The 21,675-nt window shown below is 34.3% G+C and overlaps 1 protein-coding gene across 9 annotated transcripts in view; it reads right to left on the reverse strand.

Annotated features, from left to right (window-relative positions):
* Positions 1 to 21,675, reverse strand: part of USP15 (ubiquitin specific peptidase 15) — a 117,331-nt gene that overhangs the window by 47,016 nt on the left and 48,640 nt on the right. For 4 of the 9 annotated variants that reach the window (XR_009550793.1, XR_009550794.1, XM_007516873.3 and 1 more), the window contains exons 6-8: positions 21,049 to 21,110; positions 12,908 to 12,994; positions 4,952 to 5,096 (exon numbers count right to left, since the gene is read on the reverse strand). Coding sequence is in view for 6 of the 9 variants with exons in the window: in XM_007516873.3 (XP_007516935.1) it covers positions 4,952 to 5,096; positions 12,908 to 12,994; positions 21,049 to 21,110 (294 nt within the window). In the remaining 3 variants the exon portion in view is untranslated. Of the gene's footprint in view, positions 1 to 4,951; positions 5,097 to 5,371; positions 5,458 to 7,182; positions 7,357 to 12,907; positions 12,995 to 16,819; positions 16,893 to 21,048; positions 21,111 to 21,675 lie in introns of those variants that run through there. The other 5 variants (XR_009550795.1, XM_007516874.3, XM_060195010.1 and 2 more) reach the window with 5 other exon arrangements.

A 21,675-nucleotide genomic window follows, 5' to 3' on the forward strand; every position in this document is an offset into this window, starting at 1 on the left:
CAACTTCACTATTTTTGTTTAAATATTGTAGATACAATTAGACATATAATCATAATCTTTGAAAGACTGGATGTTATAAAGCAAAATAAAAGGTCTGTCAATCATAATATTTGGACTAATTTTTTTTTAATTGTCACTAGGGTTATTGCTGGGGTTTGGTGCTGGCACAGAAATCCATCACATCTGGCAGCCACCCCCTTTTCTATTTTATTAGATAGGGCAGAGAGAAATTGAGAGGAGAGGGAGAAAGACACCTGCAGATCTGCTTCACCAATTGTGAAGTGCACCCCTGCAAGTGTGTGTGTGTGTGGGGGGTTGAAACTGGGTCCTTGTGCATCATAACATGTGTGCTCAATCAGATGTGCCACCGCCTTGTTCCTCTATATTATAATCTTTATAAGGACATGGTCTATGTCCAAAACTATCTCACAAGTTTAGTATTATTAAATATTAACACAATAAATTGAAACTATTAGACAATACTATACTAAAAAGAAGAATCTAATGCTTGACCATAATACAAGAGAAAGTCTTTTTTTAAAAAAATATTTTATTTTATTTATTCCCTTTTGTTGCCCTTGTTGTTTTATTGTTGTAGTTATTATTGTTGTTGTCGTCGTTGTTGGTAGGACAGAGAGAAATGGAGAGAGGAGGGGAAGACAGAGAGGGGGAGAGAAAGATAGACGCCTGCAGACCTGCTTCACCGCCTGTGAAGCGACTCCCCTGCAGGTGGGGAGCCGGGGTTCGAACCGGAATCCTTATGCCAGTCCTTGTGCTTTGCGCCACCTGCACTTAACCCGCTGCGCTACAGCCCGACTCCCACAAGAGAAAATCTTGAACAACAATATAATTAAATTGGAAAATGACGTCTGTTACATTCACACCGGTGTTACTTAGCTTATAATCATGAGAGATCAAGAAATTCACTATATTAACGTTACTGGTTGCTTAAGTATTACTCATTCTCACATAGAAAAAATAATAAGATTTTCACTTTAAAAAATATACATGAGTAATTATACTAGGAATTAAGATGCTCACTTACATTTTAAGGATTACTGACTAATACAAGATTATCAAATTATCAGTAGAAAAGTTATTCTATAGTATTTTCTGAAGTTCATGAATTATCTTCAATTTCATAGAAGCTTGTAACAGAAAAGTTAAAAGGAAAACAAGCATAACTCAAAAAAAATCAATTTCTAAAATTTATTTTTAAAATACATGTTTTATTTGTGAATTTAAACAGAGGAAGCACTACGATTTTGCTACCACTTTGTTTACTCTCATGGTGAATTTTCAGCCTGAAAGTTGACAGCTAAGCCAATTCAATCATAGAAGCTTAAATAAAATAAAATATCCTGTTTATTTTGAACAACAACAACAAAACCCCCACAAAACAACAACAACAAAAAACCCTCACTTAATTTCTCCACTTTGATTAGTTTCTTTTTAGAGAAAGAAGTTTTCAACCAAGTTATAGACATGAAATAATAAATGCTTAAAATACTTGACTAAAGTTTCATTTTCTCACCTTCTTTCTCATTTTTACCAGAGTAAAAATCAGCTCTGGCTTATTGTGGTATAGGGGATTGAACCTGGGCCTTTAGAGCCTTAGTCTCTTTGCATAACCAATATGTAACCTATCAATAATCCCTGCCCTTGGCTGAAATTTTCATGAAAAGTTTTTACTTTATGATTATCATGAAATATCAAACTATAGCCTTAGTACATATTACTCTGATGGTCACATGCCAGCTGAAATGGAATATGTAAAGGTAAAATATAGCAAATGAGAGAGAGCATTAGATTTATCCATTTATTCTAATAAAACAGCTTTGAACAGGAGCAAAAATGAATGTAGTTTCTGACAACTTAAACATATATGTTCAACAAATGCCAAATCTAGCTCAATATAGCTGATTTGAAAATTTATTTTGGGGAGTCAGGTGGTAGCACAGCGGGTTAAGCACACGTGGTGCGAAGCACAAGGACTGGCGTATGGATCCTGGCTCAAGCCCCCGGCTCCCCACCTGCAGAGGAGTGGCTTCTCTCCCCCTTTCTGTCTTCCCCTCCTCTCTCCATTTCTCTCTGTCCTAACAACAATGACATCAATAACAACAACAATAATAGCTACAACAATAAAACAACAATGGCAACAATAGGAAATAAATATTTTTTAAAAAATTATTTTGATATTTGATTTTTATTATTTATTTATTTATTTTTTGTTACCAGCACACTGTTCAGCTCTAGTTTATGGTAGTACGGGGGGATTGAACCTGGGACTTTGGAACCTCAGGCATGAAAGATTATTTGCATAACCATTATGCTATCTACCCATCATCCTTATTTTGATATTTGTAAGAAACAGCAGGTAATTTAATTATATGAAGACAAAACATTAAGCCAACTATATCAAAAACTCCAAGAACTAAATACTGTCTTAGAAAGTTTTTAAGCTGAATCTCAAGTTAGATTCTCCCATGAAAGGTAGCATGAATATTAAAACCTTTTTTTCCCTGAGACTGAAACATGTAATGTCTACACACACACACACACACACACACGTCACCAGGGCTTCAATGCACTGGGTCTACTTTCTCATATAGAGAAAGGAGAGGAGGGAGAGAGGGGAAAATACCATAGCATTGAAATTGTGAGCACAGAACCCCATTACAATGGGGAAGGATCCATACCTAGAATGAATACATGGCAAAGCAGGCACCCTCCCTAGTAAACTCTATTGCCATTCCTTAGAACTTAACTGTGCTTATTGTTTCTGGGGCTTCACTACTTTGGAATGACCTTTACAGATTTAGAGAAAGAATGATACAGAGGAAGCAGCAGACAATACCACAGTAACAAAATTTCTCCCTATGCTCAGGAGGACTGAAGGGAAGGACAGACCTGAGATTGTTTTTTTTTTTTTTTTTTTAGACTTCCAGTTATATATCAAATATCTATCTAGAATCTGGGAGCATGTGAGTAGAAATTGAGGTCCTGAAATTACTCCCTTGCACTGTATTTGCAAGTATTACTCTAGCTCTGTCTCATTAACAAATGAATCTTAAAAATAAATTTCTAGAAATTAAACTACAGATTGCCTGATCACTGAGAGTAAAGTACAAAAGAGATGCAAACAAAATTACAAATTATCTGCCCTATCCTTATCTCTGACAGCTCCATTTCTACTGAGCTGGTTATTTACATATCAGGGTCACATATTTAAGCATGATCATTCCAAATGAGGTTCCTTAGTCTACTTCTCAAAAAATTAAATTTAAAATGTTTAAATAATTTACTTAACATAGGGTTGTTAGAAAAATCACTGACATATTTCTGTACAGAAAAGCATGCCATGATTTTCTAATAACCCAAGAGGATCCTAGAAAAACAACTAAATAATTCACATTACCGAGCCCCTGGCTCCCTACTTGCAGGGGAGTCACTTCACAGGTGGTGAAGCAGGTCTGCAGGTGTCTATCTTTCTCTCCCCCTCTCTGTGTTCCCCTCCCCTCTCCATTTCTCTCTGTCCTGAAAAAAAAAAAATTCACATTAAAGTTTTGAATGAGAGAATTACTCATCAAAGGAGGTTTAAAGGAAGAACTGATCAACTTATATAATATCTGCTTGAGCAGATAGGCTATTTCCTGAATGATTCAACTCTAATCCAAAAAAAATAGAAATTAGCCAATTAAACTCCCTCATGTATTTCTAAGACTCGAAACTCCTACACTAAAATTGAAAGCCAAATTTTAATTTTTCCAAGATTACTATAGCAATGGTTAATCTAAGAGATAATTGAATTAAAAAGAATGTTCAAAAGAGCTAAAAATGTTGAACCGTGAGAACTGTATAGCTAGACAATCTCTTTGTCAATTAATACTCAGTATATAATTTTTTTTTAAAAGATTTTATTTATTTGTGAGAAAGACAGGAGAAGAGAGAGAAAGAATCAGACATCACTCTGGTATATGTGCTGCCGGGGATTGAACTCAGGGCCTCAAATATTAGAGTCCAATACTTTTATCTACTGTGTCACTTCCTGGACCACATCAGTATATAATCTATAAAGCTTTCCTTATACATAGGAGTATCAGAGTTAAAATTTCTATATAGAAAAAAAAAATTGTAGATTTAAAACTAAATATTCAGAATTTATAAAACAAAACAAATAGGATATCAGAAAGTGGCTGATATTCTAATACGAAAAGTAGTTTACTTATTTTGGATTTCTGATACACATTTAAAAAGGGAATAAAATAATCACTTCTAATTTTATAGTAGTTAATTTACTTGTAATATTAAATATATATAATTACCTCAATATTAATCAATAAACATATTCAACAAGTTGGAAGAGAAAACAAACCACTGTAAGAAGAGATGTTTATTGGAGACAAAAATTTAAAAAGGAAAAAGGGGGCTGTAATCACATGTAAATAATGCCCAAATTAAGAGCTTTAAGGGAAAACTGCATATTTAAAGTAAAAGGACATTCATAAAATCTTTCCATTTTTTAAATCTTATTTTTATATTAAGACAACTTTTGTTTTTATCTAGCTAGAGGATTGATGAACATGAAACAGTAGTTCTCTAACATTTACCATGTTTCAAAAAGCAACAGACTGAATATATAAAGGAGAGTTCTCATTAGTTTTCTTTTTCTTCTCAGATAGCTTAGGTTGTCTGTTTGGAACTGTATTTCTTCACAAAATAATTTAATCTTTGGAACAGTCAATGATAAGCCTGCTAACTGAGGAATATAAAAGTAGTATTTTATTACTAGCATGATAATGAGTTAAATATGTACACTTAAATGTTCACTGAAAACAGAAACTCTCCAAATACAGTAATACCTGTAATTATGACATGTAAGACCCAGTTCTATTCTTCTTGTGTTATTGATATCCATGAAATATGAGTTTCACTGTTTGGAAAGACCTACCTGAATAGCTGAGTTCATGAAACAGGTATTTCCCAAGTTACTTAGGCCACAAAGACCTGGCTGTTCATTGTTTCTTCCAGGTTCTGAATAATCATAGCTCTTATAAGCAGTATATGATGGGAGACAATAGTTTGAGTTTTTCACACTGGAAGAAAATAAAACATGTTTGTCATAATGCAGCCAACTATCACAATGGACAATTAAAACAAACAGATTAAACCTATTTGATAGTCAATCACTACTACATTTTTATCACACACTTAGTTTTAGGTAGTCAATCACTACCACATTTTTATCAAACACTTAATATGGATACTTCTGAAGACAATAACTTGAATCAAAATAGCCCACTTGAAAGAAGACACTTCATTCAACCAACAAAACCACACCATGCAATACAACACTATTATATCTTTCTACCCTTGATTAACTGGAGCAGCTTCATAGCTTGCTCCATTCTTCACTGTTCCTTCAAATTTAAAACATTCACATTTCAAACACCACCCGCAGCAACAAATCATCTCATTTATGTTCCTTTTATATTCTGCTACTGTAATAGGGTGAGAACAGTAGAAACAGGAAGAGCTGTGCATTAGTTACAGATAAGAGCAGAGATTTCCATAGCCTCTGTGACATCACTGTCCTGATGCTCTAAAGATTCTATTTATAATTTCTATGCTAGACCAGCAAAATCTAATAATCAATTGCAGAAAAAAGAAAAACAAACAATAACAACAAAAAAACCCAGAATGTTTTAAACAATGTTTAAAACAAGAATTGTTTTAAGCAAGTACACCCCAATATGATTTGGCAATTCTTACAGTTCATCAGAATATTGCCATTTACTTAATTAGGTGAATATAACCTCAAGATGATTTGTACTATCAGAATAATAAAAACTAGTGTAAAAAACAAAACAAAATAAAACTGGGGGCCAGACGGTGGCACACTCAGTTAAGTGCACATATCAAATTGTGCAGGGAAGGATCCAGGTTCAAGCCCCCGCTTCCCACCTGTAGAGAGGACACTTTGTAAGCAGTGAAGCATGTCTGCAGATATCTCTTTCTCTCTCTCCCCCCTTCCCTCTCAATTCTTTCTGCCTTCTCAAATAAAGTAGAAAGAAAGAAAAAAAGAAAAAGGAAAGGAAAATGACGGCCAGAAGCAGTGGATAGGACATAGGATTCTCAGGCATAAGGTCCTGAGTTCAAACTCTGGAAGCAAATGTATCAGTTATGTGTAGAGTTCATTCATTCTCTCACCTGTCTCTCTCATTGAGACAGACACACACACACACACACACACTCTCTCTCTCTCTCTCTCTCTCTCTCTCTCTCTCCCGCCCTCCCTCTCTCTCTCTCTCTACCTTATCTTCACAGAATCAGGGCTACTTAAAAAAATAGCCAAGAAAAAAGAAACTAAGAAAAGTGGATCAATAGGTTAAATGATCACTCTTTCTTTCTACACCTGATTTTAAAAATGTGGAAAAGACGGGACCTTCCCTTCGTTTTTAATAGACTTTTTAATAAAGTATTTATGGTAGCCACTTTGGCTATAATTCAAAAGTATACTTTCAATCATTTTGTTCTTATTTACTAGAACAAATCTGAAGGAGAACCAAGTTCATTTGCTAAAAGCAAATTATGATATAAAAAATATAGTGCTTATAGATAAGCACAATGAATCAGTTAACTCACATAATCTCAACTGGGTACAATTACCTGGCACTATTTTTAAATTAATACTTTTATCTTTTATGGTACTGGGAGTTGAAACCCAGGTCTCATGCATGCAAAACAGGTATGCTACCAAGGAAATCTACCTTCAAAACATATGGTGCTATTTGTTTTTAAGTGTTCACTTATACTTTCAAATACAGTCAACAGTAGCTTGTATACTTTTGTAACTTAAGTCAACTATCCTACTGCCTGTTCTAACAAAGATTTTGTAAATGCACACACAAACATACATGTCCACCACCACTACAAAACACAAACTACCAACCAAAAATTACACACACAATGCTAGACCACTAGTATTATTTCATTAAAAAGAAAGCACCACCCCTGCCATAAGCAACAGACCAACTCGTGGACTAGAAAAAAATAAATCTATCCTGTTATTAAACAAAAACAGCAGGGTTCTGTAAAGTGCAATCTTGATCAACTTAAATTCAGAACTGAGGACTTATATACTTGTCTTAATCTTAAAAATATAAAAAAAAAGTCAAGCACCTTTTGGTTTTGCAGATCACTAGCCTTATGATTCACAATTTATTTTATGGTTCCAGTAACTAATAAGTACCAGGCACCAATTAGCAATGCGATATATGTTCACCCAGTGATTGGAATTCTGAATCTAACTTCATGGACATGTAAAAGAAGTTGTATCCTGTTTTTCTTTAATTCCTATAAGAAAAGCTAAAAGTCAAAGTCTGCTACTTATTTATAAAAATGCAAGCCCTACATTTTCTATACAATAAGGAAAAAGCATATATTCCTGTTATGAAATTATAACAAAAATTAAGCACAATACACAGGAAACATATGACCAAATACATGCTCACGGCACTCACAAAAATTAAAAGCACATATATATGTTCATAATTGTGTTTGTGAATGAGATCTCTCTTCTCACATGTAACATAAATGAATGGATGCTAGGAACTCTACTTTGTGGCAACAAGATAGAATTTGCTGGGACAGGGACTCCTATTTACTCAGAAATTAATAAAATATTTATTTGCAAAGATTTTAAAATCTGAATCCTTAAATTTACATTTCAGTTTAAGTTATAGGATGTTTTGCTTAAAGACTGAGATAATCTAAACTAACAAATTAAAATTTTTTCAATAAAATCTTGATTGGTGTCTCATAATCTACATTTTATGTGCTCTCGAGATCAAGTGTTAAAATTCTATTATGGAAATAACAGACAAAATTGACCATCAGTACTTTAATATTTAGATCAACTATATGAAATCAATAGGCTGCTTCTATTGATTAACTTCATGATTATTTCAGCTATTTTTCCTATGGACTTTAAGCCAATCCTCATTCTAGAAATTCATGTTACTTTGCATAAATAAATTTGCCAGTAGTCTTAATAGGAATTTTAATAGGTTCATTCTGCATTATAAATTCATCATCTTAAGTGGAGATACATTTAAATATGCAACTAAAAAAACCCAAAAACCAAAAAATCCTGAATTCTAGTTTTCATTTAACAAATTTTTTAACAATTATACATTTGATAATTAAAACATCATAAACCTATAGTTTAGTCTTACTTATTATAACTATATTCAATTTGCAGAGTTCATGGTATGATGCTTTCATCTCAGTAACTTATCAAGAGCCAGTAAATTCTGGTAGCCTCCAAAATATACCTCAAAGAAAAGAGCTTCAAATTAGTAAATAAGCAGAAATGTGCTTTTTCTAAAGGATGCCAAGAATTAAGATAACACATTTAACAGATTTTTTTTTTTTAAAGGCAGGAACAAGTTCTAATAATAACATTGGTGGTGGTGGTGGGAAATCTTCACAAGTTCTAAGGAAAAAGAAACAAAACCCAAAAACAAACAAAAAAGACCATGCTAAATAAACTAACAAGTGGAAATACTATACAAGGCAAAGAAACAACATTCTAGTACCTGATAATTAATATGAGTGCTCCAGGAATTTTTTTTTTTTTTAATCTTGGCATATCGGCATAGGACTGTTCAAGACTTGAGTTTCAAGTAAATTCTGGGTAAATTTGTGTGTACTTAATCTCAATTTATATACGCTATAGAACTGGCTGTTTCCATGTGAAGGCTTAAGTTTCTACTTATTTCCACAAGAAAAGAAATAATTTCATATGAAATAATTAAGTAATTATTATGAGGATAATTGAAGTTTTATAAACAGATTACTTGATTAGGGAAACACTGAAGCACAAGACTAAGATTACTATTGTCACAGGTGCAGAACAGCACATCTACTCATGACAGGTATTGGCATACTAAACCCTTTACCAAAATAAGTTTTTGTGTATTATTTTATTTATTTATTTGTTTGTTTATTTTTACCAGAGCACTAACTCAACTCTGGTTTTATGGTGGTGCTGTGGATTGAACTTGGGACCCTGGAGCTTCAGGCATGAAAATCCTTTTGCATAACCATTATGCTATCTCCCAGGCCCCAAGTTTTTATTTTTTAAAAACATTTTATTTACCTTATTTTTCATGAGAGAGATAGGGAAGGAAAGGAGGGGGGAGAGAAAGTGAGTGTGTGAGTGTGTGTGTGTGTGTGTGTGTGTGTGTGTGTGTGAGAGAGAGAGAGAGAGAGAGAGAGAGAGAGAGAGAGAGAAAGAGAGATACCTAGACCAGAGCAGTGATCACCTCTGGCTTATGGTAGTGCTGGGGATTGAACCTGGGACCTGGGAGCCTAGGCATGAAAGTCTTTTGCATAACCATTATGCTGTATACCCTAACCTCCAATTTAAGTTTTTTTTAAATTTAATTAAAAAAAAAATATTTATTTACTAATTCCCTTTTGGTGCCCTTGCTGTTTTATTGTTGTAGTTATTATTGATGTCATTGTTGTTGGATAGGACAGAGAGAAATGGAGAAAGGAGAAGACAGAGAGGGGAGAGAAAGACAGACAGCTGCAAACCTGCTTTACCGCCTGTGAAGCAACACTCCTGCAGATAGGGAACCGGGGGCTCGAACTGAGATCCTTGTGCCGTTCCTTGCTCTTTGCGCCACCTGCGCTTAACCCACTGCGCTACCGCCCGACTTCCCAATTTAAGTTTTTAAAATTAAAATAATGTTCTGCATAAATTATTGAATTTTGTTAAATTGAATTATTAAATAAATTTATTTTTAAGCAAGGTGATGTCTTTTATCACTAGCGTGAAATAACTGTTTTAGTACTTAAGTAGAAAGACATAGTTAAAAATGTTAGTCATAGAAGCAGAATCATTAATCCTTTAACTTAAGAAGTATTTTCTGCAGTCAGAATATATGTTTTGGGATTATACTACAAAGTTTTTAATGAGAAGTGAAAAGACAAAAACAAATGCTGCAGGTTCACATATACTATTGAATAATATGAAGACTGGTGAAAACAGCCTGCATTCAATAGAGTATATGTACATTATGGCAATCTCTCCAAAGAATTACTATAAATACATGTTTTACTTTGATAGTAAATGTGGGAGCCATCTGAAATTGGTAGAGTAGTAGTTTATGCCAAAGAGAAATTGCTTTTGATGAATTTAATCAAAGGGTAAATATAAAAAGCAAATCAATAGGGCTATTTTTTTTTTGGCCTATGTACACATTTTTTTTTTTTTGCCTCCGGGGTTATCCTTGGGGCTTGGTGCCTGCACTACAAACCCAATACTTCTGGAAGCCATTTTTTCCCCATTTTATTGCCCTTGTTGTTATTGTTGCTACTGCTGCTGTTGTTGTTGGACAGGAAAGAGGGAAATCGAGGAGGGGAGACAGTGAGGGAGAGAGAAAGATAAGACACCTTACTGACCTGCTTCACCACTTGTGAAGCAACCCCCCTGCAGGTAGGGAGCCGGGGGTTTGGAACCGGATCCTTATGCTAGCGGTCCTTGCGCTTCGTGACATGTGTGCTTAACCTGCTGTGCCATTACCCAATTCCCTGTGATTTCTCTTTTTTTTTAAAGCTTTTTTAAAAAAAATATTTTCCCTTTTTTTTTTTTGTTGCCCTTGTTTTTTTATTGCTGTTCTAATTGATGTCATCATTATTGGATAGGACAGAGAGAAATGGAGAGAGAAGGGAAAGACAGAGAGGGGTAGAGAAAGATAGACACCTGCAGACCTGCTTCACCGCCTGTGAAGTGACTCCCCTGCAGATGGGGAACCGGGGGCTTGAACCAGGATCCTTACACTGGTCCTTGCACTTTGCGCCACCTGCGCTTAACCCGCTGCGCTACTGCCTGGTTCCCCTGTGATGATTTCTTAACAGTGGCCATAGAAAATGAATGTGTTGAGCTCAGTTCCCACCCCATTGGAGCCAGTTTTGATGCTATAGTGTCTTTCGCTCTCTGTGTATCTGAAGTCCATCTGGAGTGATGATCCTTACATGGTCCTAGCGCTTAGTGCCATTCCTGCCTAACCCGTCTGGCCCCCACAATTTTAAAATAGAAGAGAACATACAACAAAACATTTTTTTGGAAAAAGAGTAATATTCTAACTAGAGTACTGGTATTCCATCAGCAGGCTCCCCACACCCCTCTTGTGCTATCTCTCTTTATATCTAATTACTATGAAGGTGGGGAGAGGAGGAAGATAACCAGAGCATCACTCTGGCAAAGTCAGAAATTGAACTTAAGACCTAATATTTTAGAGTTTAGTGTTTTATCTAGCTCCTGGACTTCCGGAATTCTCATATGAAGAGATTTTACCATTTACTTTTTTCCACTGATATAACAAAGTGGAAAAGTGGATGGTGTTATTTGTTTACCTCAATGTGTATCACTCTAATTACTGGTGAATTTTAATTCTTACAATGTGCATGTTTTTATCTTATTAAAAAATGTTTAATCAATGTATATATATATATATATATTTGTTATTGCTCAGCTATGTCATTTGCCTACTTTGCTAACTGACTTAAAAACTTCTGCTGTATATATCAGAAAAGGCATGATGTATTTTTTTCTTTTATATTTACTTATTTATTTTGGATACAGACAGAAATTGAGGGAAAGGAGAGATGAAGAGAGAGACACCTATAGTACTGCTTCACTACTCTTGAAGCTTGCCACCTGCAGGTGGAGGTCAGTGGCTTGAACCTAGGTCCTTGTACTGTACCAGGTATATTTAAGTAGGTATGCCACTTCCTGGTCTCCTTTTCTGTGTTATTCTGTGCAAATATATCTGTTATTCAATATTTGTCTTTCATAGGAATTATTTTCTTTCCCTCATGTGTTTGCCATTTAAGTTTTATGTATCTGATAATTAGCTTGAACTTAAAAGTACTAAAGAGAAACCCTGAATCCAGTTTTTTCAACATTTCTTGTGTAATATGTTAAAGTCACATGCCATTTACAAGCTGGACAAGTTATGCAAATATTCAAGCACAGATATACCATTAACCTGACATGAACCACAAACTATCGCCAATAAACAAAAATTTTTTTTAAAAAATGAATAATCATGTTTGAGTCAAAGTTCTTTACAGTTTGACTGCACTAATTACAAATAATAAAAGTTTTTCTTTTATCTTTTTTTGTGAAGTAGAAACCATGTCAATTTTCAAGGTCATATACACTTGAAAGATGATATGATTTTCACACCTATGCTTATAGTAATATAGCACACAATTATATACATTTTAAATCTGGAGCACTGCTCAGCTCTGACTTACAGTGGTGCAAGGGATTAAACCTGGGACTTTGGAGTCTCAGGCATTAGAATCTCTTTGCATAACCATTATGCTATGTATACGCACTATAATGTCTAAGATTCTTACTATTATTTGTGATGGGTCAAGGAAATTGTTCCTGAACTTTTTAAAAAAGAATATGTGATTGTCTTTTTAATAACATCAACATTTGTTGTTTGTTTTTCAACTGAGAATCATTGATAAATACTTTTTACCACTATATTATATGATTGCATACCTGGCTCTAAAATGACACATGAAATTTAGACTCGTCCTCAAAAACTTAATTCTGATATATTCCTATGTATATATTTCAATAGTGTTTAGAATGTAGTGTTTTTATTTCTTTTAATAAACTATTGCAGTATATGTGTTAGATCAAGAAGTTTATAGCTATACTTTATGAAGTTATTCCTGGAAGAACTGATTAGAAATTTAAAAGAGAACCAGTTTTAATGCATTAACATTTTTATCCTAAATTTTAGATACAAGAGATTTTTTGTAACCACAATAGGGTGATCAATTAAACAAAGAGTTTTTAAGATTCAGTGCTTACTTTCTGTTGTTGATGTTGTTATAATTATTTGATAGAGATGAAGGAGAGATCTTTGGTAAAGTTGAAAAATTGGATGCACCTGGGGACCTTCAAAAATATGAAAATGTTAAATTAGATAAAAAAACGCTGAATTTTAAAATTATGAAATAAAGAAAAGAACAGATGACAATGTATGTAGTAAATGAATGCTGGAGAACAGATATATGAGCATATTTACTATATATCCTCTGGTTTTCAACATCCAATGTAATCTTTCATATAAAAAATAGTTCAGAATACAGAAGGGAAATACTACCAAAAGAAATTTATCTAATGAAATATACAAATTTATATTAATCCTATAAATCTAGTAGCCCAAAACACCCATTTCTGAGTTCAGGTAACCATTATTAACATTTACAATGAATCCATTTAAGTCAGTGGGATAAAAATATCAATTTTTAAAGGATGCACCTAGAAGAAATTCATTTGTGCCTCAGATACCATGGGATTCTAATTATACATAAAATTGGCAGAGATAAAAATTTGCCAAATCTTAACCATGTAAGGTCAATTAGTGGCTACCAGAAGGAAAATGAGAAAGTAGAGAAGGTAAATCAGGACAAAGGAATGTAAATTTTCAAAGAAAAGTCTGAAATTTATTGTTAGAATGTTAATTCAAATATATTCCTAAGAATAAAAGAAATGTAAGGTAACAGGGATAGAATCACATAAAAGAAATCCAAACTAAATTCCTTGAGGTGATTTTTTTTTTTTGGCCAGTTATTGCTGATAAATGGAAAAGACATAAACCTAACCTTTTATTGTACTCATCCCTAATCTGAGTATTATTTGGATAACACTATTACTAATAACTGTCAATTAGGAGTAATAAGCTTTAAAGGCAAAATTTAGAAAAAATAAACTTATATAGGAATGACTGCTTTACAGAACTTAAAAGACTGTTATCACATAAACTTTTTTTTTTTTTTTTTACCAGAGCACTTATCAACTCTGGTTTATGGTGGTGCAGGGGATTGAACCTGGGGCTTTGGAGCCTCAGGCTTGACAGTCTGTTTGCATAACCATTATGCTATCTACCCCTGTCCGAGCACATAAACAATTTTAATTTACCACATAACATCTAGACTATGGGCTATAAAAATTTTTAGTCTAATTCTTCAGTCATCATGAATTTCAAATTAGTGAGGCCTAGATGATTACTATAAAATTACTTTTAATTAATTAATTATTGGATAGAGACAGAGAGAAATTGAGAGGAGAGGGGGAAATAGAGAAAGAAAGAGTCAGAGAGACACTTGTAGCCCTGCTTCACTACTTATGAAGTTTTCCCCCTACAGTTGGGGATCAGGGGCTTGCACACTGTAATCTGTGCACTTGACCAGCTGCATCACCACTTGGCCTCCCATCTGTAGCATTTTAAATAAATCATTAATTATCCCACTACAGAAAGACAGAAACAGGGCCAAGCAGTGGCACACCAAGTTAAGTGCAAGTCTGAAGGTGATTATCTTTCTTCCTCTCTCTTTGCCTCCCCTTTAAATTTCTCTCTGTCCTATCCAATAAAAAACAGGAAAAAATGGCCTCCAGGAGTAGTAGACTTCTAGTGCCAGCACCAAGCCCTAGCAATAACCCTGGAGGCAAAAGAGAGAAAGGGGGGGGGGGGAGGGGAGGGAGAGAGAGAAGGAAGCGCTAGGGGTATGAATCAACCTGCCAATGTCCATGTCCAGTGTAGAAGCAATTACAGAAGCTAGACCTTCCACCTTCTGCACCCTATAAAGAATTGTGGTCCTGTCTTCACTGTAGAGCTGCAATAGTAGAGACTGCTCCATTCTCTGAAGGGAGGCTGGGTCAGCCTACTCTGCCACTCAGAGAAGACTGATCCTGAAATGAGAACCTAGAATGTACCTGGCTGTGACCATAGACTGTAAGCATAGACTGACAGGGACTCAACAGGTTCCTGAGCTAAATATGAATATATATGGGCCGTAGATCAGATTGATGGGGTAAAAAGTTAATGGTACTTATATACTTTTCTCATATTTGGGAGCTACTCTCTGCTCTAATCCAGCTTTCTAGCTCTATTCTCAACTCTGACACCATCATTCCAGACAATAATTTTAGTCAACCTGCATGTCAGCTATCAGGCTCAGGCAAAAATTACTAAAACAATTATAATGAAAGGAGTATTGGGAGCTTTTTTTGGAAACACTCTAATACTTCTTAAATGGTTACACACTTTAATTTTGTTAAGAAATAAGTAATAGGGAGTGGGGCGGTAGTATAGTGGGTTAAGTGCTATTGGTGCAAAGCGCAAGGACCTGCATAAGAATCCAGTTTGAGCCCCTGGCTCCTCACTTGCAAGGGAGTCGCTTCACAAGTGGTGAAGCAGGTCTGCAGGTGTCTATCTTTCTCTCCCCCTTTCTGTCTTCCCCTCTTCTCTCCATTTCTCTCTGTCCTACCCAACAACGGCATCAATAACAACAACAATAAAACAACAAGGGCAACAAAGGGAGTAAATAAATATATATATAAAAAAAGAAAGAAGTAGTAATAAGGACAGATAGAGATCCTGATCTCTCCCCTCCCCCGGGTTATTGCCGGGGCTCAGTCCCTGCACTGCGAATCTACTGCTCCTGGACTCTATTCCCCCCCCTTTGTTGCCCTTTTTGTTTATCGGGTGTTATTATTATTGTTGTTGTTACTGTCATTGTTGTTGGATAGGACAGAGAGAGATCTAGAGAGCATGGGAAACAGAAGGGGAGAGAAAGATAGACAACTACAGACCTGCTTCACCACCTGTGAAGTGACCCCTCTTGCAGGTGGGGGCCAGGGGCTTGAACTGGGAACCCTGCGCTGGTCTTGTGCTTCGTGCCATTTGCGTTTAACCCGCTGCACTACTGCCTGACCCCCAGAGATCCTGATCTTCCTGTCCTGTCCTCCTGTGAAAGGATGATCAGAAGTCTTAAAAAAAAAAAAAAAAAAAAAAAAAAATATATATATATATATATATATATTCCCTTTTTGTTGCCCTGTTTAGAGATCCTGATCTTAATGGCTCTAATGGGGGAAATGACAAATAAGCAACCTAACTATAAAATAGTATACACCCAAGAGCAAATTTTAAAATTATGCTGAAATACAAAATTATGAGTGTTAATATGAGATGACTTCAAAATGATTTATATAGATGGTGGGAACTAAAAATGACAGAATTCAGGTGGTGAAAAAAATGCATGCAAATATGAGACTTTGAAACTATGATGTTTTTAGGGAACTGTCAACAGATTCAGCTTGTCTGAAAGAGCAAGAAGTATGTAGTGATAGGAAAAGAAGTTAATAGTGAGGTACATGTGATAGTAATAAAGGATCTTTTGTGTTTTGATTTTTTTTTTTTTTTTTTTTTGCTGTCAGGGTTATCGCTGGGGCTCATGGCCTGTACTACGAATCCACGATCTTCCTATCTTCCTTCCTTCCTTCACTTTTTGGATAAGACAGAGAAAAATCAAGAGGAGAGAGAAAGACAGACACCTGCAGATCTGCTTCACTGCTTGTGAGGCGACCCCCTGCAGGTGGGGAGCTGGAGGCTCCAACAGAGATCCTTACACTTGATACTAAGTGCGCTTAGCCTGCTGCGTCACTGTCTGACCCCCAATCTTACGTGTTTTGTAATGGAATTTGAATTTTATTCACATGCACTGGGCTATATTTAAAGATTTCAACACATACACATATCAACAAAATCAGATTTGATTTCTATAAAGATGGAGGCAGAAAATTAGGAGATGTCTTGAGACACAACAGTTAAAGACAAGAAGTGGAGCGGAGCACTTAAGGGAAAGTTTAGGAAGCAGTTCTCAAAGTATGACCTATGGACCTTTAGGGAGTTAAAAGATTTTTTCAGGATACCTGTCCATGAGGTCAAAACTATTTTAAAAGTAACACTAAGGTGATAGATGAAGTCTTTACAGAGTAGATATATCCACTATAAACACAAAGTGCAAAAACAATGATGGGTAATGCTGCCAACAGCAAGGATTGAAACAATATATTTACAGTAGCTTAATGTTTGAGTCAATGATAAATCACATATGACATTGGTCCCCACTAGCACTTTTGTTAATGAACAGTGTAATATATAAACTACATCAAAGAAAGGATTCAAAACAACTGGAATCAGGATAGAACAGTGATCTATTGTCATTCATCAGTAATAGGATACTACAAGTATTATCACATTTTAAATTTACCTTTGGAGATAAACTATATCTACTCTTCTTGATAAATATTGTATTTAGGTACAATCTACCAATCGCTATCCTGCTTCTTCCTAGGCCTTCTAATAGGAGATCTTTTCTATTCTAATTCCAACTTTTGGTGCTAGTTAAATATCGCCCAATCTAGTATCTGTGGAGCTGACTTAGAGGATTTCAACTAATTATCCTATGTATTATCCTCCATATTTGGATGTAATTTAGAAAGTACACTGTTCCTTATCAAAACTGCTATAGTGACTACCTAAAGGAAAAAAAAAACACTAGGGTGAGATAAATTCGTGGAAAAAATTAAACTTCATTGCTAATAACTGAATGCAGTATTTGAATTGCCCTCTTCAATGTTTCACTAATAGGCAGTTTAAAGCTAAGTTAAACTTCCTCAAGAACAACAACAACAAAAAAGTACATTTTTGGTAAATAACAAGAGTATTCAATACATCACAAATATACCACAAAAATCTAAAACTATATGAAGCAACTAAAATATATGAAACCAACATAGCACAATATATTATTTAAATGATTTTTATAATTTTAAAATCTGACACAAAACAACCCAACTTTATAAAATCTAACACTAAATGAGAAATTATCTTAAGGAAAACAAGACCAATCTCAAACTTTTCTAATTTCTAAAAATCAGTCCAAGACAAATTCTTATAATAAACAAAAAAAATTACCGTTTTGAAAAAAAATTGAAGACTTTTACTATTGTGAGTAAGTTTAGTTCAACAAGCATTTTGTTGTATAACATCTTTATGTTCATCTTTAGGTGAGCGTGAGTACTAGATACTTTAATATAAACAAAAGTTTTAGGAATAACATATATACATTAATTCTTATGACTGTTTTTGTTCCTTAATGTAACTCCTGTACATAACACTTAAGGCTCTTCTTGAAAAATTGAATTAGTTGCTTTTCTCTAATTATGTGAATCACAGTACTGCAATCCATTTTTTATATTCAACTTTTTATGTAATTTGCAAACATATACAAGTACTCAAGTGATCAACATATGCATGAAATATACCACTTACTTACATTTTTCAACTTCAATAAATCTGAACATGCTTTAAAATTTTTCTGATAATGTATTATTTAATCCAACATAGGCTATAGTTTTAAAATACAGAATCTTAACACTAGTCAGTAATGTACCTGAACTGATGTGCTCATATTTTAAAAGTCTTGATTTGTCACTGAATTAAAATCTATACTTTACATAGTAAAAAAATCATAGTATTTTAATTATCTTCAATCAAACAGGCTTATGTATCATTTCTGAATCTACTTATAGTTAACCTTGCAATTTGCAAACTGGGTTAAATTACTCTCTAAAAATCTAAGGCTGCATATGCCTAGTATTTAAAACTGATGACAAGAAACAGATGGTATTAAAAAAAAACCAACCACAATGTGGCAACCACTTAGATGTTTATTATTATTTATCCTAATCATTAGTGAGCAATGATTTTATTTATAAAGTGTTTTCCTTCTCCAAGCAGAGCATTTAGGGACAAATTACTATAAAATATCAACATGGCATTATATAAAGTTTATACTTGGCATTTCAGTTACCAACTGGAATTATACTAATCAGAAAAACACAGATGGCAAAGGGACAGTCTATGATTAAGATCTACTGGCTTACTTTCCATTTGATTTCTTTCCGTCTATCATGCCTTATGTAGTTTAAGTTGGATTCTTCTGCAAACATTTTTGTATCAAGAAAACAGCTTCTTTACAAACATGCTCTTTAATTTTTTTCTTTACCAAATATTTAGTCACTTTTGTCAATATTTTTCACCACTGTTACTTCTATCTGTTGTACAAGTATAATAACACCATTCATTTCTTATTATTCATTTCTACCAGCAATATTTAGTTATCATGTCTTCAACTCCCACTACCAAAAAGAATTTAGCTATAAAGACTGTACCTTTAGAGATCTGCTCAAAAGTTCCACTAAGGGCTGGGTCAGAGAGAATAGGCATTCCTGCTTTAACATTGTTAATTAAAATTGGCAGACTTGTTTGAAATCCCACTATCAGTACAAACAACCTTTATAACCCCTCAAACACTAAAATCTTAAGCCATATGAACAAAATGAAAAGGTATCTAGTACATGTGAGAAAATATTTGCAAATAACTTAATAAGAAGTTAATACCAAGAATATACAAAGAACTCATATGGCTTACAACAAAAACAAAAGCAACTGAAAAATGGGTAGAAGACCTAAATAGACATTTTTCCCCAAAGATATAAATGGCCAGTAGGCACATGAAAACATTTTCAACATGAGTAATCATCAGAAAAATGCAAGTCAAAACTATAATATACCTATTATCAAAAAAACAAGAAATAACAAGGTTGGCGAGGAAGAACTCATGAAATCCCCAAAACTACAATATCTAAAAATTATTTGAAGTCAGCCTAAACTGAAATGAGGTTATTTATAGTTCCTATTTACATTAAGATAAGACAATGTGGTATGTATTCATAATGAAATATTTAGCCTTAAAAATGAAAAAACAAACAAAAAACTACCATACAGGACAATATCGATGATCTAGAGAGATATTATGCTAAGTAAACCAGTGATAGAAAAGCAAATACTGGATGATTCAGTTTACTTAAGATAAGTAGCAAAACTCACAGAAGTAGAATGGTGGCTGTCAGGGTTAGGGGGCAGGAGAAATAGAATATTACTATTTAGTAGAAATATTTTCAGTTATAAAAAAATGAATCAGATACAGAGACCTGCTGTATACACCCACACTCTTGATCATTTGTAAATTTACCAGGGTAGATCTCAAGTTGTGTTCTTTGTACTATTAAGAAGTTAAGGATTTCTGGGAGTCGGGCTGTATAGCGCAGAGGGCTAAGCACAGGTGGCGCAAAGCACAAGGACCGGCATAAGGATCCCGGTTCGAACCCCGGCTCCCTACCTGCAGGGGAGTCGCTTCACAGGCGGTGAAGCAGGTCTGCAGGTGTCTGTCTTTCTCTCCTCCTCTGTCTTCCCCTCCTCTCTCCATTTCTCTCTGTCCTATCCAACAACGACAACAACAATAAAACAACAAGGGCAGCAAAAGGGAATAAATAAAATAAATATCAAAAAAAAGTTAAGGATTTCTTACTTCTTATTTTGCCTTTGCCACCAAAAATAAGTCTTTTACTTAACTATCTCTACTTGTGCTTTTCTATTTTAAAACAAGGACTTAGATAACTAAATGACAGTAAACTCACTTTCACAAAGTACATTTTTAACAGTACTTTAAAAATCACAAAGAGCTTAAAATATTAAATTGTTCAGTGGCTTACTGTATTTGGCAATGCAACAAAATATTTAAAACATTTATACTGTACTTAATATTTTTTTAATTTTATTTATTTATTTTCCCTTTTGTTGCCCTTGTTTTTATTGTTGTTGTAGTTATTATTGTTGTTATTGATGTCGTTATTGTTAGATAGGATAAAGAAATGGAGAGAGGAGAGGAAGACAAAGAGGGGGAGAGAAAAATAAACACCTGCAGACCTGCTTCACCGCTTGTGAAGCGACTCCCCTACATATGGGGGAACCGGGGACTGGAACCGGGATCCTTACGCTGGTCCTTGCGCTTTGTGTCACATGTGCTTAACCTGCTGCGCTACCGCCCGACTCCCCATACTGTACTTAATCTTAAATGAGCTAGATTGGAACCCTTTGTAATCATAGGATATTAATTTGAATAGCCTATATACTGAGAAAAATGCTAAAATATGAAGAACATAAGTTTGCAGTACACAATGAAATTCTATCATTCTAGGTTCCGTTATCTGATATCAAAATCATGTTGTAAGTGATAAAAATTGGAGGCACTTACTTAGGAGTAGAAGGACCCCTTGGCCATGTTCCGTCTTCGTTTTTTTGTTCTATCACTAACACCTGGAAATATGACACAATATTTTGTCTTAAGTTAAAATAGCTATAGAATATTAATTGAATATACTAGGCTACAAAGACCTCTACGATTAAATGACATAGTAAACATGATAATAGATGTTTGCACTTGAATTACAAAGCTGGGCAACAGAGACAAAAGAACTCAAATATAACAAGTCAGTAGTGATAGTCAGAAAGAGGGAACTATGAAAAAAAACATTAATTCTATGATGTTAAGCATAAGAAAGAATTTACTAAGTGACTATAGGGAATCTCAGGAATATACTGAGTCTAAGGAATACTTTTAGTATTTTTATGCATCTGTAGCACAAAACATAGTACTGTGCAACCAAAAAAAAACTCAGATGCTTAATAAAAAGTTATAATTGTTTAATATACTAAGGCTAATCTTAGTATATAACTATTATTGTGCAAATACTGAGGAGCAGTGGCACAGATAATTCCAGATTATATGTTACTCAACATTTATTTGAGTCTATGAAGTTAGTCTTTATTAACATTAACATTATTTAAGTTATAGAATCTCAAAATATAAATAATAGCATTG

The sequence above is a fragment of the Erinaceus europaeus genome, chromosome 7, assembly GCF_950295315.1.
Source record: "Erinaceus europaeus chromosome 7, mEriEur2.1, whole genome shotgun sequence".
In the NCBI taxonomy this organism is placed as follows: Eukaryota; Metazoa; Chordata; class Mammalia; order Eulipotyphla; family Erinaceidae; genus Erinaceus; species Erinaceus europaeus.